The 16,500-nt window shown below is 43.9% G+C and overlaps 1 protein-coding gene and 1 long non-coding RNA gene across 3 annotated transcripts in view; one reads left to right on the top strand and one right to left on the bottom strand.

Moving 5' to 3' along the window:
• MYO7B (myosin VIIB) overlaps positions 1–16,500 on the bottom strand; it is a 49,606-nt gene that overhangs the window by 14,143 nt on the left and 18,963 nt on the right. For both annotated transcript variants that reach the window (XM_063166765.1, XM_063166764.1), the window contains 17 exons: positions 15,877–15,961; positions 13,888–14,106; positions 13,224–13,298; positions 12,467–12,643; positions 11,549–11,758; positions 10,472–10,639; positions 10,127–10,207; positions 9,500–9,627; positions 7,898–8,024; positions 6,410–6,529; positions 5,342–5,515; positions 4,488–4,715; positions 3,382–3,549; positions 2,669–2,786; positions 2,449–2,575; positions 1,559–1,728; positions 677–858 (listed from right to left, as the gene is read on the bottom strand). In XM_063166765.1, the coding sequence (XP_063022835.1) occupies positions 677–858; positions 1,559–1,728; positions 2,449–2,575; positions 2,669–2,786; positions 3,382–3,549; positions 4,488–4,715; positions 5,342–5,515; positions 6,410–6,529; positions 7,898–8,024; positions 9,500–9,627; positions 10,127–10,207; positions 10,472–10,639; positions 11,549–11,758; positions 12,467–12,643; positions 13,224–13,298; positions 13,888–14,106; positions 15,877–15,961 (2,557 nt within the window). The remainder of the gene's footprint in view (positions 1–676; positions 859–1,558; positions 1,729–2,448; positions 2,576–2,668; positions 2,787–3,381; positions 3,550–4,487; positions 4,716–5,341; positions 5,516–6,409; positions 6,530–7,897; positions 8,025–9,499; positions 9,628–10,126; positions 10,208–10,471; positions 10,640–11,548; positions 11,759–12,466; positions 12,644–13,223; positions 13,299–13,887; positions 14,107–15,876; positions 15,962–16,500) is intronic.
• The window catches only part of LOC134423617 (uncharacterized), a 35,353-nt gene continuing 23,524 nt past the window's right edge, over positions 4,672–16,500 (top strand). Inside the window, exons 1-2 of the long non-coding RNA XR_010029153.1 lie at positions 4,672–4,809; positions 16,233–16,338. This is a non-coding gene — a long non-coding RNA (uncharacterized LOC134423617). The remainder of the gene's footprint in view (positions 4,810–16,232; positions 16,339–16,500) is intronic.

Below are 16,500 nucleotides of genomic sequence, written 5' to 3'. Positions count from 1 at the left end.
CTCCTGCCTCAAAAGCAGCATCTCCAGAGACTCCAGAATGACCTGGGAACAGCTGACTCAAAGAACCAATTTACACAGAGGTAACAGTAGTGGACATTGAAATGTATGTGATTATCCAAAGCACAGCACATGCTTTACAATGCACCTGCTTCTCTCTAGTGTGTTTTGCCACCAGTTTTTCTGCTTTCTGTCTGTTAGCACAGAGTCCAATATACTGAATCCTCATAACTGAAGACAAAATTATTAGCAGTGATACTAATGAGAAACCTTGGCTCCCTCAAAGACTGTATTCTCTTTAAGTAACCTGATGCACTTAGAGGTCCTCTTGAGGCATTATGTGATTACCACTCAAGCCCAGAGTCAATGCAGGAAAATTCAACTGCACACTCATACCCCTTAATTGCTACCAGTTCCAGGCACTGAAATCTCCCATGGTGATAGAGTGGTTTTGGGGGGTTTTTAAAGCCATTGCCTTTGTGCAGCTGCAGCCTTCTCCTTAGAGTCTGGGCTTGGCTTAGTTTTGTTTTCAGACAGGACAGAATTAAATGCTTTGTTTCAATGGGAGGTATAGAACTTGTCTGACTTTGGAGGGACAATTATCTTTCAGTTATAAATTCAACCATATTAACATTTTTATCTTCCAGTCTTTTCACATGGAGTGCTTAGCTTTCCTTACCAGCACTTGACTAGAGGGTTTTGTGAGGGAAGGAATGATGTAGATCTCTTCCAGAAATACATTCCCTGTTTTGCCTGTCCTTTCATTCTGGGCACAGATCCAGCCAGAATCTGCATCCAGCCTTTTGTCTTCGGTGAAGATTAGTAAGTCTCCCTTCTTGAAGGACAGGATGCCAGGATCATCTGGAAAACAGAATAAGGGGGTACTGTTCAGGCTTGACAGTCTGAGAAAATGTAAAGCAATGTGAAAGACAAGGAAATTGTATTTTGAAGGCCTGAAATCAGTTAGCAGTAAAAAGTGATTTGTGTAAATATGGCTAATTTTCCAGTAGCACTTTCCAGTAACACCAGAGAAATCACTTCTGTTTCCTCTGACTCCCTGACTTTGATCCAGTGAGGGCAATGGCAGAACTCAGTTTGATTCACATGAATGCTGACTTTGTATCCAGACTGGCAGCAAGGCATGGAAAGGAACTCAGTAGTTGTAAGTAGCTGAAGTCAATGTTTACATTTTAAACATGCATGTCTGTTTGAGCCACCTCTATTCCACAGGAAATTCCAGTTTACTGCTTCTGTGAAATTCTTCTGCAAAGTATTTCCAGAGAACCCAGATCCAACTTCCTACTATAACCAAACTGACTTCCTGGACACTATACTATCTAAATAAAATACATAAAGAAGGAGAAGGAGGAAGGAAAGGTTATTTGTGTGCAAGGGTACTGAATCCCATTGCCTTATGCTTGGCATTGCTGTGCTGATGCATCCCCCAAGGAGCAAAGGGACTCTTGATGAAGTTCCCCTCTCTTCTTTGAGCACCTTCAAGCAAGTGCTGTGGATTCTTTCATGATTTCTCCACACCCTGTAGAAGAATTATGAGACTTACCCTGGGATTTTTTCTCATGCATTGCCACAGCAAATTGTGATCTTTTCTTCAGTCCTTCCAGGAACATCACCACCAGCTCAGCAATGACAACACTGTTTACAGATGTCAGAACAAACTCCTCGGCACGAAGCGTGATGAGAGTGCAGCTCTGTCCAAATGACTTCACTGCCCTAGGTATTATTGAACAATTTGTTACCAGGGCATCTGAAAAACTTACAGACCCACCTGTAAACACAGCCAAGGCACTCACATCTCCTTGCAGGTTACTCCCTTTCAGTGAATATTGGTAGTTCCTAATTTGCCTTCCCATGAGCTGGCAGGTGTGAAGGACTGAAGTGGTTCAGCTTTGCTCCGGACTCCACCATCTTTTGTACAAAAGTGCTTCCATATAGACACAAGAACGCCCTTCTTTTGGAGTAACTCAACAGCTAATTAAATCTCTGGCAGTACTCACAGGGGGCTTTTTTGTGTATGTAAGACCCTTTTCTCTGAGTAACCTGATGCAAGGATGTGTGCCATGAGCAGGCAGTAGTTAACAGCTTTTTTCAGTGATCCTCTTCTGGTCCATGACACCTGAAAAAGATGTCAACTCCCAGCATGCACCACAGACAATGGCTTAACTGTGTCACTTATTTGGGCCATTCTTGTCTCAATGCCTGCCTGTGCTTCCTTACACCTTTCTGACTGAACAGGACCACTTTACACCAGGTGGAAGGATCCAGTTTTCATTATTTCCTTTACAGGCTGCTCAGTTTTCCCTTTCTTGGACCTAGGCTAAACCACCTTTCTAGGCACAGATCAAATCACCTAAGGAGGGGGCAGAGAATGTACACCCTTACTGAGTATGGAAGAGATGCCATCTTCAGATCTTGTTTTTCTGGGGCCCTCACCTGTTGGTGTGGATGCCAGTTATCTCTGGGTAGGTCAGCTCAAGGAGACGCTTTTCTGACTCATCCAAGAAGCAGATGCCTTTCCAATTTATAGCAATGATGAAGTGGTTCTTAGGCAAGCTGGGTCCTGAAAATACAGAAAAAAATCCTTATCAATGCTATACAAGTCTTCCCCTATTGATCTTATATCTATCCTCTACTCCCAGGCTCCAGATATTACCTGAAAACTTAGTGACTTCAAAGAATCTGGAAAAAAGCAAAGGCCACTGAAAGCGAGCAAAATCTACAAGTTGCTCCTTCACAGTCTGAGAGGAGAGATGGTCCTGTGTGTATGGGGCCTGCAGGAAAAAAACAAACCCAAGGTTTTCTCAGTAAAATCTGGTTTGCATGATCTGCAGACAATAAATAACAAGCCCGATCCCAGAGATCCCAACAATCCTCTGCTGTTACTGGTGTCAAGAGAACTTGGAGAAAGTAAATCAGGAATGGTCTCCAGGGACCCACTTGCAGCTAACAGTGCCCACAGGCATCTGGATTCCAAATTTTCCTCGAATCCCCACTGACCTATTCCAAGTCTAATGCGCCTTGGATGCCATGGAAATAATTCAGGTAATTCATTTCCAGATCAAAAACCAATACTTCATGCCATGCCCATCCTGACTTGGTTTTCAGATGGAAAATAGAGCCTTAAAAGCTACTCTGTTCAGAGATTTGAATGTACTTTTTCATTCTTCCCCCTTGCTCTTCATATGGAAGTGTGAGCAGAAAGGCTTTCTGCTCCCCCAGACCTAATGAGCTATTTGGGATCTCCAAACTGAGCTCGTTCTTCTTCTTCCCCTACTATTAATAGACTATTAATAAATAAAAATGGTGAAAGAAGCAGAAGCTGGTGCTCAAGAGTGGTTACCCAGCACTGCCTGACAAACCTCTTACCTTAGCATGTGCATAGGTTACAAGGCTCACCCACTTTTCCAGGGGTTTGGACTTCAGCTGTTTTACTGGAATACAGTCATGGAGCACCTTCTGCACAAGTTCACTGTGGATGGTATCTCCAAATTGGATATAACAATATTTTGCACCTATCTCCACCAAATCTTCCTCCTGAAACAATTAATCCATTAAAAGAGGCCTAGAAGGATGTCACAAAGGCTAAATAGCCTCTTTCAACCTTTGAACCATTTAGGAATGTGGTTTTCTCAGTTTTTGTCTGGATAACTCTTAACAGTCACCCAGCATGAGGAGGGATGAACTTCACAGAATTGTAACATCAGAGAGATTACTAGCAAAGATATTTTAAAGTATGACTCAATTTGCCCCTTTGGACATGCTTCCAAGCTCTCACTGAACTGGAAGTTGCAGGGAAGGGAAAAGTATTCATTAAAACTGTCAGTGCGACAGCTGGCACAATCACCTGGACAAGGATTGTTCATTAAGAAGGGAAGGGTTGTTCACATCCACTTGAGAGGAATAGTGGATTTGTCTTTTCAAACAAACTGTGGGTCTGCTGGTAGATAAAACTAGTACTGGGAGATAAAAGAAACAATGGGAAGGATTCCACTGATGGATGAATGGAAAAAGATATTTGCTTTTACAAATAAAGTTTAGGTTGCTGATAAATGAAATTAGACATTGAAAGATGAAAGAAACAATGGGGAAGGAAAACCTCTAAATTCCATATGAAATAAAAATTCAAAGGGAGCGTTAGAGGGAAATCTTTGGTATCAGGCATATTGGGAAGTCTGTACCTCTCAAGTACCTCAGCCAATGGGGAAAGAGAGGGGAAAATGTGGCCGGGAAATCAGGATAAAAAGGAGGCTGCATCCTCCAAAAATCTGAGAGATCCCAGGGGAATGCCCCATGGCCTCTCCCTTTGTTAGAATAAAGTAAAAGGACTCCTCTGTCTCCTTTTTGAACACAACCCTCAGGTGTTGGTGGATTAATTTTCCTAACACACTACAAACAGTTCACATTCCTGCTTTGTAACGTGGGAAGCACTAATCCAGTTGTGTCTCTTTAGGGGGCTGAATGAGGAGCCCCACCTTGTCACAGCGGTACTCTCCAAAGCGAACGCCCCGGATGACCTGGTGGTAGATGAGGTCGGTGCTGACGGGATCCTGGCGGGAGCTGTGCCAGGGCGTGAAGATCTCCTTGCGGAAGTAGAGGCGCCAGGGCGCGTGGCGCTCGTGCGTGCCGCGCTCCTTCACCAGCTGCTCGCACTGCGAGATGGCGTCCAGCACGTGCTCCCGGCCCCCGCCCAGCGACCACACCTGCCACACAGGGACACTGCGTTTACTGCCAGCCTGCCTGAAGGACAGTTCACACACAGCTCCTGTCTCCTGACTGCAAGGAAAACGCCAAAAGGTAGGCAAGTTGTATGTGGTAAGTGGATGTATTTTTACGGGTCAGCTATGTGGCAAAGGAAACCTTACAGCAAGAATTGCTGTGTGATGGGCCAACAGAAAGGCAGAATAGGATTATCAGGTCTTGAGATCCAGCTGGGATTCAGAGCTGATTTGGTTTCAGTGCAGGACTGGGTTGAGGGCATTCCAGAATTTAGGAATCCTCAGTGAGGCTGGGTGGGCAGCAGCAACTCCACAGAAAGAGAAGGGAGCATTTACTGCCAACCTGCTCTGGGCCTGCCAGAGCAACCTGCTCTGGCAACCTGCCAGAGCATTTACTGCCAACCTGCTCTGGGCCTGGGATCAGGAACACAAAGCTCCTGGTCTCCTCACTCACTGCAAGAAAAACTCCAAAAAGGTAAGCAGATGCGTATGCAAGCTGTATGGGGTAAGTGGATGTATTTTTACTGGTCAGCTATGTGGCAACGGAAACCTTACAGGGCTGCAGCAAGAATTGCTGAGTGTACTTTCATTTCTATTTTTCTACACTTTACCTTATCAAACACAGCAATGTAGAGTGAAAACCCAAAGATATCCTTCAGTTTGATTTTATCTGCTATGAACTGACAGATCTCTTTGGCAGTGGAAGCAGAGTCTGCAGGGACAGTGATGCTTTGGCCATTCATCAGGGTGACATGAAACATAATGGGTTTCTTCTGCTTTGTTGCCTGTAAGAGTTAAATGAGAGAAAAAATTTATGGACAAACCTTACTTTCTTCTGAAGAATGAAGTAAGCTTTTACATCTAAGAGCTACGCACCTTGTACAACCTGGTCAACAATCTTTAAGTGAATCACCAACACCCACATAGTTTCTTCAAAGCATGGTGAGTTGTAAATATAAATTACATCCCTGGAGCAGCACTGGACTCAAGTTTTCTCCTCCTCACAGCTCAGTAGAGCTGAGAATCACATAACAGTGCTGACTGATAGACTTTTCATGAGCCACACTTGTCCTGATGACTTTTGGGAACAGCCTTACATGCGTCAGTGGAGAGATGGCCTGCAACAAGCACATTGCCCAGGAAGATGTGTGCTAAGCAATAGGGTTCCTGAGGTTTAGGGAGGAATTGAACTGAGGTCTTGAAAGGAGAAGGGGGTTATTTTTAATTACTAGGGTGAAATTTAATTACGAGGGTGACAGTTAAAGGAAGTGGAGGACAATATAGCACCATCATACTCCCTTCTTCCTTTCATTTTAAAAGCATAACCTTAGCTCAGTTCTTTCCAATAGTGATAGTAAGAGCTTTCCTCACGAGGTTGTTTCTGGCCTGTGGTTCCTGAGTGGATGGAGGTACTTCCCTGCATATCATCTGCTGCTCCTTACATACTTTTCTGCATTTATGGTAACTGAATAGCCAGAAGAGGTGTATCCAAGAAGCTGCCCAGACCAAGGTGGCTGGTCTTCAATCCCCTTGTGCAATTGATTTCCATTATTTGATTTAGGAATTCCTGTTATTACAGGCTAGTGAATGTAGTATAACAACAAAGTAAGCAGTACACTTAGAAAAACCAGTACAAAATGTCCCAGATCAATATAATTAAGCCAAAAGGGAGTTGCTACCTGAAGTTCCAGCCAGCTGGGAGGTTCAGTGCGGGCCCCGTTGCTGTAGGTGCGTCTCAGACGCTCTGCACAGTACGGAGCGTAGCCCGTGGGCCCGTGGTGGATGAAATTCAACAGGTACTGCAAGCACAGAGCAGGAGAGGGAGTTAGGAAACAACAATCCTCAGAAAAACATTAAAAACCTTCTGCAGCTGATACAGTAGATTTCAGTGACCCATTAGCTTTCAGTTCACCAGAAAATATTAAAGATTAGGGTTGGAATTAATGTCTTCAAAAAGGAGGCTTGAGACACTTAGTTTTCACTCTTTCTTCAGAACTTTCAGTCCAAAGGGAGAGAAGATTTGTGTTAGTCTCTCCACTATGTTTAACTACAGGAGTAGTGGAGACTTTGTTCTTATGGTTAGGTTAGAGCAAGAGTTACTGTTTTCAACCCAAGACCCTGAAGTTTTATGACATGCTGTACAAATGGAAGAGCTGGGAAGAGGGCTAATGGCAGATTAGGTCTAATGATGATTGATACTTTTAGTTCTACCAAGTTCTCTGGCAATATCAACTGAAGTCCACAATTAAGATGGGACATTTGAAGAGATGAATGGGATAAACTGAGCTTTTGGAGTCTGTATGGCTCTTGGATGGCAAGGACTTGTATTTATGTATCTGTATTCAGTGCAAGCATGCCTCATTCACCTGGTTATTTTAATGATTAAAAATATTCCTAGAGGTAGGGCATGGTCATGTCTTTCATGAATTCTGCATGCTTCCAAGTCTTTGGATGAAGACTGGTGTCAAAATATGCCTATGGCTTGTGACTGGTTTGTTCCAAGTAGTGCCCATTTAGCAGCATGTATGATTAGATTGATTGTTTAAACTGGGGTGTTAATAAAGCAAGGGTGAAGTTTCATGCACACCCATGGATCCTGTTTGCTCTCAGATCTAGGAGGAAGCCTGATGTCAAGTTGGAGACACAGATTGAGTTTTTATCCTGTGATGAAGTGGATTTATCCTCCATTTAAACTTGGAAATTAATAAATAATTAAAAAGTCCAAGTATCTGTTGGACTTTTTAGGGCTTAGACATACAGGGTAAGGACTGATAAAACCTGGGGGTGTGATTTTGTACTGGCCTCCTGAATATATTTAATGACAAGGGTTGTAACTGGAGACATCTTTTAGTTGTCTTTGGCTGGAAAGGCAGAATTGGAGGAGTTAAAATTTGCCAGATCCCTTGCAGATTATAGATCTAAAATGAGAACTGTGATGAACAACAGAATCCAGACTCTATGATGTGTAATGAAAAAACTAAATATGAATGCAATAATAATTTATTTAAATTCCCAGATAAGCGTATGTGATGAGAAAGTTTCTGCTGAAACCACAGCACCAGCTGCTCTGGAAGTCAAACATTTGATGTGGCTGTCAGCATCAAAATACACAAGACACCAGCTGAGCTGAGGTGTGTGAGCTGCTGTAGGAAGGGTTAGCAGTGTACCTTCACAAACGTGTCTGAAGGAGGAAAGCAGCCAAGGCAAAGTGACAGAAGGATCCAGCCACGAGCATAGCTGCTCCTGTTGCTGTTTTCTGTGAGTTGTTTGCAAATCTGGCAATAAATCTCATCTCTGTAACGAAACATGAGAACAACAGATAATTCGCTGTCTGAACTCTTTGGCTACAATTCAACTGCAAGCTTGGCAGGATTGCAGCTTGATGAGGTAGATCTGAGCTAGGTTCAACCACAACAGCTAGGATAGCACCTGTAATGCACCTCAGGAAATTGATTTGCTATGGAAAAGGCTCCAGGCATGCTTAGGGGCTTTTGCCACCCCTTCTTACTCAAGTGCAATTCTCATGCTGAATTAACTTCAGCGGGGAGAGAGAGAGAGAGAGAGAGAGAGAGAAGCAGAGGGCTGTGCAGGAAAACAACTGCTGGGTCATCCAGCTGTGAAATGGCATTGCTGTCCAAGAGTCTAGATGTGTAACTTGGTCTGAGCTCTCTGCAGCATGTGGGTTGTAGCTCATGGCTCTTGTCTGTCTGCTTGTAGGTGGATTTGGGGATAAGGATGGGAGACACCCTGCTTAGTTTTATATGTATATATTTATATATTTGCATATATTAATTTTTTTATTTATATTTATACACAAACTTGGAATTAATCTTGCACAGAAGTGGAGAAAGGAGCACTTCAGTGCAAGCTTCTGAAAATGCAAGTTTACCTGCAACAAGGACCTAAGGGAAACAGATGAAAAAATCTGCATAGAAATAAAACTGTTATTAAAATATCATCTTAATTTTTTTCTAGACTCTTGGAACACACATTTGTCAAATCTGATGTGACAGGGCATAAGTTGGATGAGTTTTCTGTTCCTTCATAGGATATTTGATGAAACACAAACCAAGGGTATGGGTACTTAGCCTGTGGCTATTATGCTATGTGGATTGAATGCAATTTTTTCCAATAGAGAATCTGCTTTAGGGAGTGTCTTGACTGAAACAGAATGACTGTGGAGAGAGGAATGCAGCCCATGACTGAGGTCAAGGCACAGCCAGTGTTTGTGCTGGGCTTTGTTACAGAAAAGTGCTTAGGATAAAAAAGTAGAGGATTCATGAGGTCAGGTCAGAATCAACGAGCTTCTGATGTATCCTTCACACCATGCTTGGCCTAAGGTCCAGCCTCACACTGCTTGTGGTCAGGATTTCTCCTTAGTGTCTGATACACTCAGCAATCCAGATCTTTGACCATCTCTGATTCAGGGACATGGCTTGAGTGCTCAAAAAGAGGCTGTTGGGAAACCTTTCATCCACTTAGTATACATTAACTCCATATTTGTTACTCCTCTGAGTGACTCTTCTCCCTCATTCTAGGGCAGTGTTCCACCTTCAAGTGTTATTGAGTCACAGCCCTGAGCTCTGCCCCTTTCCATACCTGTGGGGTATTCACAAAGCCATACATGGAGGCAGCTGGCCTAAACTGCAGCATGAAAATACCAGAAAAGGCAGTAAAGGGAGTCATTCTCCAGGACTGTTGAAAAAGGATGCTGCATTTCCTTGATGCAATGGGCACCTGGCCCTAGGAAGGGGGTACAAATTTCTTACCTGATGGCAGGACGCAGAATTGCATTGCCAATAATGAAGTGTACTTTTTCTAGGTTGGACATAGGTCTCTGAGAGATCGAGACGTCCTCTTGGAAAGCCTCTTCTCCAGTTCGTAGCTGCTCTGTCACCTGAAAGAAACAGAGTAGAACCCCAGAGTGCTCTAGAAATCTCCCCTCTTGGCAGGCAGCTCTGCCATAAATGAGAGACATTCCTTCCTTATCTTACTGGCTAAAACTCTTCCTGCTCAGGGCAGGAGAACCAGGCCCCTTCCCTCTAAAGGTAACTCATTAAATGTGCTGTTACAGCACTGTCTCTGGCTAAGAGAACTGTCTTGTACTGTCCTGTACAGCACATGGTTCTCAGTCTGCTCATGCCTCTGGGCAAGCTCTTCTGTAAAGCCAACAATTCTCAGTAATAAATCTCTCCTGGTGTTCTCTGCCAGAGAGCAGATGACATCAGTGCACATAGGAATTGTGTCCAAAGAGCTCTGCACCAGATATCCCACAAAGGGCTGCCCTGGCTTGGCAGGGAAACAAGTTCTCAGCTGGGAGGTTGCTCACATAAGGTCAGAAGGTGAAGACAGGGTTTCAGGCAAGAAGAAAGGGAAGCAATCTATTTCCTTCTTACCTTCCCTGTCAGCTTGGATGACCGTTTCAGTTTCAGGGATGAAATCCCCTTAGAAATCTTGTTATCCTTTCTGCCTTCTCTCTGCAATATACATTACCATTATAGGAAATCAGATTAATGCACAGCAAGAATGATTCATTAAGGACAGAAAGATGCTCAAGTGAAGATGTTTTTGTGTTTTCTTCTCCTGCCAGAAAGAGCTCAGTGTCCTGCCAGGACTTTTGCATTTGTGACATTTCAAGTACAGTAGCATGAAAGAGTTTCTTTGCTTTTCTCACTCTTGGTATAACAGCACAGAAACCAAGGAAAGCAAATGAAAACACAGACATAGTCTGCTTGTCTCACCATATTTGGGCTGTCATTCTTCAACTGGACCTGGTTTTTCCTGCCAAGTGTGTCATATATCTGTGTCATCACGGAGCTGCTCTTGGTGGTGGCACTCTTGGCAAACATTGCTGGCTCTGGCAGGTCCCCCATGAACCTCAGGATGATCACCCACACAGCTAGAGAAGCCTATAAGAGCAGAAAGCACAGTCAGACAGTGCCAACAGGACGAATGGCTCCATGCCATTTCTGCCTGTTTAGATTAAGAGCATTTTCTTCCTTTACCCAGTCCAAATTGTTAAAATTCCCATTTCCTCTGGCTACCTACATGAAGAGTTTAGTTTCATACCAAACAACAAGACAGCAATACACAAAACTTTCCTGCTAATGGAAGAGGGTACAGCACTGGTGGAAAGGTCAGATTTCTTCTGTGATTGCTGAGCCTCACCATTCCCTTTACTGACACCCTGAAGGTGTGTTGTGGCTGGAGGGAGGTGCTGAAGCCTTGGCTGAACTGCACTCTGCATCTGCTGACCTAGACAGATAAGCAGTGGAGTGCAGTCTGCCAGGACCCTTCATGCCCAGAACTAGAAAGCCAAGTAACAGCAAAGTTCTTGATGCATGGAGTCCTCCATTCTGCCAGGCTGCTTAGAATTAAGGAAAACACCCTCCTCAATCCCCCTCTGGTTCAGTAGCATATTAGAGGCCTGGCCCTACCCCTTCTGTCCTATCTCACAGACCAGCAACCCTAACAGGAGCAGAGACTAGCTCTCATTCTTCTTCTCTCCAGTCCATTTTTATCCCCAAAAGGTGTCTGGAGAAGTCAAAACACACCCCTGAGTTCCCTTTTTGGGCAAGAACAAAGGTGACCAGAGATCCTGCACTGGGCGGGTGTTTGTATGAAGTGTCTGCCAGCAAATTGCCAAAAATGCTGATGGAAACTGCTGCTTTCAATACCATGGCTCAGGACTATCTCCTTGGCTCTGGAGTCTCTGGTTCCCAGGGCTGTGCCAGAGCCAGGATCCAGGGATGATGGGACCTGTAAAGCCAGGGCTGTGGAAAGAGCAGGTTCAACATGAACAACAAGGAGCCAGATACCAGGACGTTGTCCTTGTCTTCGTGGTAGAGCAGCGGGTGCCGCAGCTGCCTCCGGATGTGTGTGTGTGTGGAAGAGCCCTGGAAATAAGTAGCTGCAAACTTGGGGAAGGTGTACTCTTCCAAACCATGTGCTTCCTCTTCTAGCTCCACACTCATGGGAACCATGTCCAGGTCCACTTCCTCCAGCTTGTTAGGCTTTGTTTCCAAGTCCTGTGCAGAACATGAGGAAGAAGCATATTTTCTTTTACTGAACTCTGATATGCTTATGTTTAGTTCTGCTTTTTTTTTTCCCTTGACCATAGGTCTTCCAGAATTTGCCTTTCCAGCTAATCCCAAAGGCATTTACAGTTGCTACCAACAGATTATTTGGACTCAGAGCTTGTCCTTCTGAGATGCATCCATTCCATGTGGTCTTCCTGTCTTGGTCCTCAGCAAGAATATTGCTGATAGAAAATACAGGTGTTACTGTTCACATCACTTATCCATACCATTCTATTCTGCCCACCTCTTCCTACAAAATTCCAACCTCCACAGCTATCAGGACAAGTATATCACAGATTTTGCCTGTAAGAATATGATATAACTTGGGTCATGAACTTTCAGCTTGTTTCAGTTAGAAAATCACTGAGAGCACTGTCAGCAGAGCATAAAATTGGTGCCAAAATGCAGAGGGTGGGCCAAAGAAACAAATGCAAAGTTTGAAGCTATATAGTCCCTAAACTGCATGTGACCATGTGACCAAAAACTTTTGGGAACTCACCTCTGCAAGAGATGCTTTAGTGACTGGATGAATAATTTGGGGGATTTTTTCACTGTACAGAAGTTCACTAAACAGAACTGACCACTGATGGAATTCCAGCAATCAATGGGCTTACACAAGGGATAAACATGACCCATTACCAGTCTGCAGCTCAGTACCTCAAAACCCAGAGGAGCCTGTCCTTCTTGGCCTCCAATCATAGAAGGTAAAAACCCAAAAATTTTGTCCACCATTTCTTGGTCGCTGATAACATCATGATTTGTTGGTTTATTGCCAAGCACGTTCCTCCCTTGTCTTGCTTCTGCCTCCTCTCTCTCCTGAGTTGGCAGGTGCTCCTTTAAACACAGAAATAGGCATGATTTGAACACGAACATCGTGAATGAACATCATTCTGCTAGAGTGAAGGGGTATGAAGATGAAACACTTCTACAAAGGTGTGTGATTGTGAGGTCCAGCTCTGCCAGCAGTGTTGAAACAGGAAGTCAAATGTTGCTTGTGTCAAGCAGTCACAAAGACTTGGCCCATGAGCAGCAGGGCCCTGCTCTTACAGCTGCCTTTATGGACTGTTGGCCTATTGATAATGATTTTGCAATTCAAATAAGAATTTAATCAACAAGAGATAATACAGGAAAAGCACAGAATTTCTAACAGAAAACCTCACAATTTTTAAAATTTTAAAATGTTTTGTGTCGGGAGACTTGTAATAGCATTGGACATATTTGGCTAAAGTGCCCCCTTATGCTGCAATCAGAAATGTGTGTGTGTTTGCCTTGTTATATTTTCAAAGCATCATTACAAATAGGGTTACAACTATGTCTTATCTTTCTTTAAATATAGCAGTGCTCAGAGGTTTGAGCGAGTCCACAGGTGTGAGCTGGGTAATGCTGGCCAGTGTTCCTCCCCCAGCATACCTACCTTTTGTAGTCTCATAGCTTCTTCCCTTCCTTTCAATGGTCCCAGGACTTGGATATTCCTGTCTTCCAGCTTGTTCTGTGGACAACAGGAGTATTCTGTGACTGTTGTACGACTGCTGAGGCAACTCCCTTCTGCCTTTAACAAACTGTCCATAGCAGGACTTTGTCCCAGCAGAGGCTTAGTTCAAGATTTGACATTTTAGGGAACAGCCCGTAGGCAGAAATCTGCAAACTGGCTTAGTCCTGTTTGTACAGCATTAGTACAGAAAGGATCCTGTGCTATGGACTGCCAAGGGTAGCACCTTCCAAGACACACTGTATTGGGATTCCCTTCTGAATGGTTCCCTGAGTGCCACCCTGCTGTAGAAATTGATGTCCCCTTGCAGGACTGGCTGATAACACAGATCTTATCTTTTCTCCCTTCTGTCGCAGCCACTGCAGCTGTATCAATGAAGTTTTGATCCATGATAACTATCACATAAAGCAAATGTAAACAAGATTAGTCTGCTTAACACTCTGCTTTTGTACTTGGCAAGAGTTCAAATTAAAATGCCCCAAAATGAATATCCACACCCAATGCTATGTTAAGGCGACACTTGCCGGTGATAAAATCTCTATTGGATTTCATAGAAACAACGTGTTCACAAGGCATCTGTGAGCATTACCTCCCTCTTCATCCTCTGGAAGGTGTGGCGAGCGAGCATGCCCCTGGCATGGGCCTGTATGACGCGTGCAGCTCTGTGCTGCCGTGCCAGGCTCTGGCGCAGCAGGAACCCGCGGCACCGCGCCTGGAACGCCACGATCCGCGCGCGCGTGGCCTCGTAGCGCTGGGCCAGCTGCCGGCCCCGGTACAGCGCCTGCAGCCGCCCGAAGCCCAGCAGCGCCTGCGGGGCAGAGAGAAAAGGAATCGTGGCTCAGAATCTCTGCTGGTCACAGTGACTCTGAGATATGTACAAGTCTCTTTTTCCCAGCCCAGCAGTTGAAGAAGGAGTCAGGATTCTTCTGTTCTCGTTCTCAAGGTTGTTTATTATTTCTTATCTAGAACATTCTTTCTCTGACCCGCCGAGGTCTGTCTGGCAGGTCAGGTTGGGGCACACTGACTGCCTTGGGGTGGTGTTATCTTTTTATACGAAAAACTACATGTACATTACTTATAATAACTTCTTAATACTTATCACTTATGTTAGACAGTGAGTTTCTACCTTAAACTAATCTAAAAGTGCTACTACCACAGCAGAAGATGCAGGCCAAGAAGAAGAAGGGAAAGACTGGGCATGCTTAGATTCTTCCATCTTGCTTTCTGAACCCCTATTCTAAAAACTCCAAAAATCTATTTTTCACCTTGTGACAAACTAACTATTATTCTATTTAAACTCTCTTGACTTGTAATTCTTCATATAAAGGTGGTAATTTGCTTCATGGGTCAAAATCAAACTCACAGGTGTCTTGGGCTTTGTGCCAAGGTCTCTGAGCCCCTTGGCAGGGGCTTGAGCCATCTAAGACAGGCAGAGAGATCTTTGGGCTTCCAACAATTATGGTTCCAAACCATCAAGACGAGTTGGGATGTAAGGTGGGATGAGTAGAAGACAACAAAATTTGGTGACTGGATAAAGACACTGGAAGTGGCTAATGTAATATTACCCATTATGCTTTGTTTTCTACCAGTAATAGGCCTTTAAAACTAGTGTATAGACTTATTTGGGGGATCTGTTCTAGGAGTGGCTCCAGAAAGTGGCAATGGTAGCCTGGGGTTATGACAAGCAGAAATGAAGGCAGGTGAATGGAAACAAGCAATCAGACAGGAATTGCATCACTGATGCAGAATATAGAATGTTTCTGACTGAAACTGGCAGTTTCTCCTCCTTCTGATCTCAAATGGGATGTATGGAATATAATAATCATAATAATAATTCCTGCCACACAAATACATAATCTGTGAACACCCCCAGTTTTCCTCACCCAGAAAATGCACCATCTATAGAAAACAGTCAATATTTTGCACACAGAATCATTAAGGTTGGAAGCGACCTTCAAAATTATCTAGTCTAATTGTCAATCCAGCACCATCATAACTACCCCTAAACTACAGCCACAGGTGCCACATTCAGATGCCTTTTCAACATGTCCCAGCATGGTGACTCCAACACCACCCTGGGCAATTTATTCCAGAGCCTGACCACTCTTTCAGTGAGTTTTTTTTCTTAATATCTAATCTGAATCTGAATCTCCCCTGGCAAAATTCTTAATAATGTGAGATTGATATGACTTTTCTGGTAATTTTTTACAAATTCCCAGTTTTCCTGCAGCAGTTGTGGAAGACACTTTGCTCATAGCTTGGTGATGATGCACAAAGGCTAGGCTTGTGGTTCTGATTATAAGTAGTGTGGGACCACTTATATGTCAGGTCTCTGGATCTAGGCCTGCTGAAGGTGAGTTGGGTCCTATTTCATCAAAAAGCAGAAATGTCACAGGTTCAGCAAGCCCTGAGAGGTCCCAGAGCCCTCCTTGGACTTTATACCCTCCTTTACATCCTGTCATCTATTCTCCCTTCAGTTGAGAATATCTTCATTCCTAATACTCCACTCAGTCTGGCAGGACACAATATATAAACACACACACACAAATATAAATTCATTGATGCACCTTCACCTTACCATTCTGAACTCCTTCCGGCAGCAGTAGCCTCTCCAGGCTGACTGAATGGCTACAGCAGACCTCCTCTGTTTCAGGAACTGCTTCCTAAGCACACACACATGGGAGGTGACAAACAACAGGTTATCTCTGTTGCTTCTTATGATAGTAGTAGAGAATAAGGTGGCTTTTCTTCCCCTTTCAGGGGAGTCCACAGTCTGATGTCAGCCTTATTTGCTGCAAAAATACTCATAGCAATTACAGACCAAATTAATTGCTGTGTTCAGAGAGCTCTGTAAGAACTGAAAACCCCTCACATCAAGACTGTACAAGTTAACTTTCCCATCTAGTAACCTCTTTCTCTCTGTTTTGCTGCCAGGATGAGGAGCCCATCTGAGCAAGATGAACCTCAAGATGGTACAAACTGTCACACTGCAGCTCAAAAAGGCAGCACATAGCTCTGGTGGATTAAAAGTAAAAGTAAGGTGAGGCTTTTAGTTTGGATACTTTGTTGGATAGCAGGCAGAGTCTGAAAAGAAAAGAGGGAAGTTTTGGGGCATTTGTGTCATATTTTTTAGTTCTTCCTTCATTATGGTCAAGGGTATTTCTAAACCAAACCAAGACTCAGTCCTATATCATGGTTCTGG

This window comes from Melospiza melodia, chromosome 12 (genome assembly GCF_035770615.1).
Source record: "Melospiza melodia melodia isolate bMelMel2 chromosome 12, bMelMel2.pri, whole genome shotgun sequence".
Classification (NCBI taxonomy): domain Eukaryota; kingdom Metazoa; phylum Chordata; class Aves; order Passeriformes; family Passerellidae; genus Melospiza; species Melospiza melodia.
Note: the sequence above shows the minus strand (reverse complement) of the source record. Positions and strands in the feature narration are given on the sequence as shown.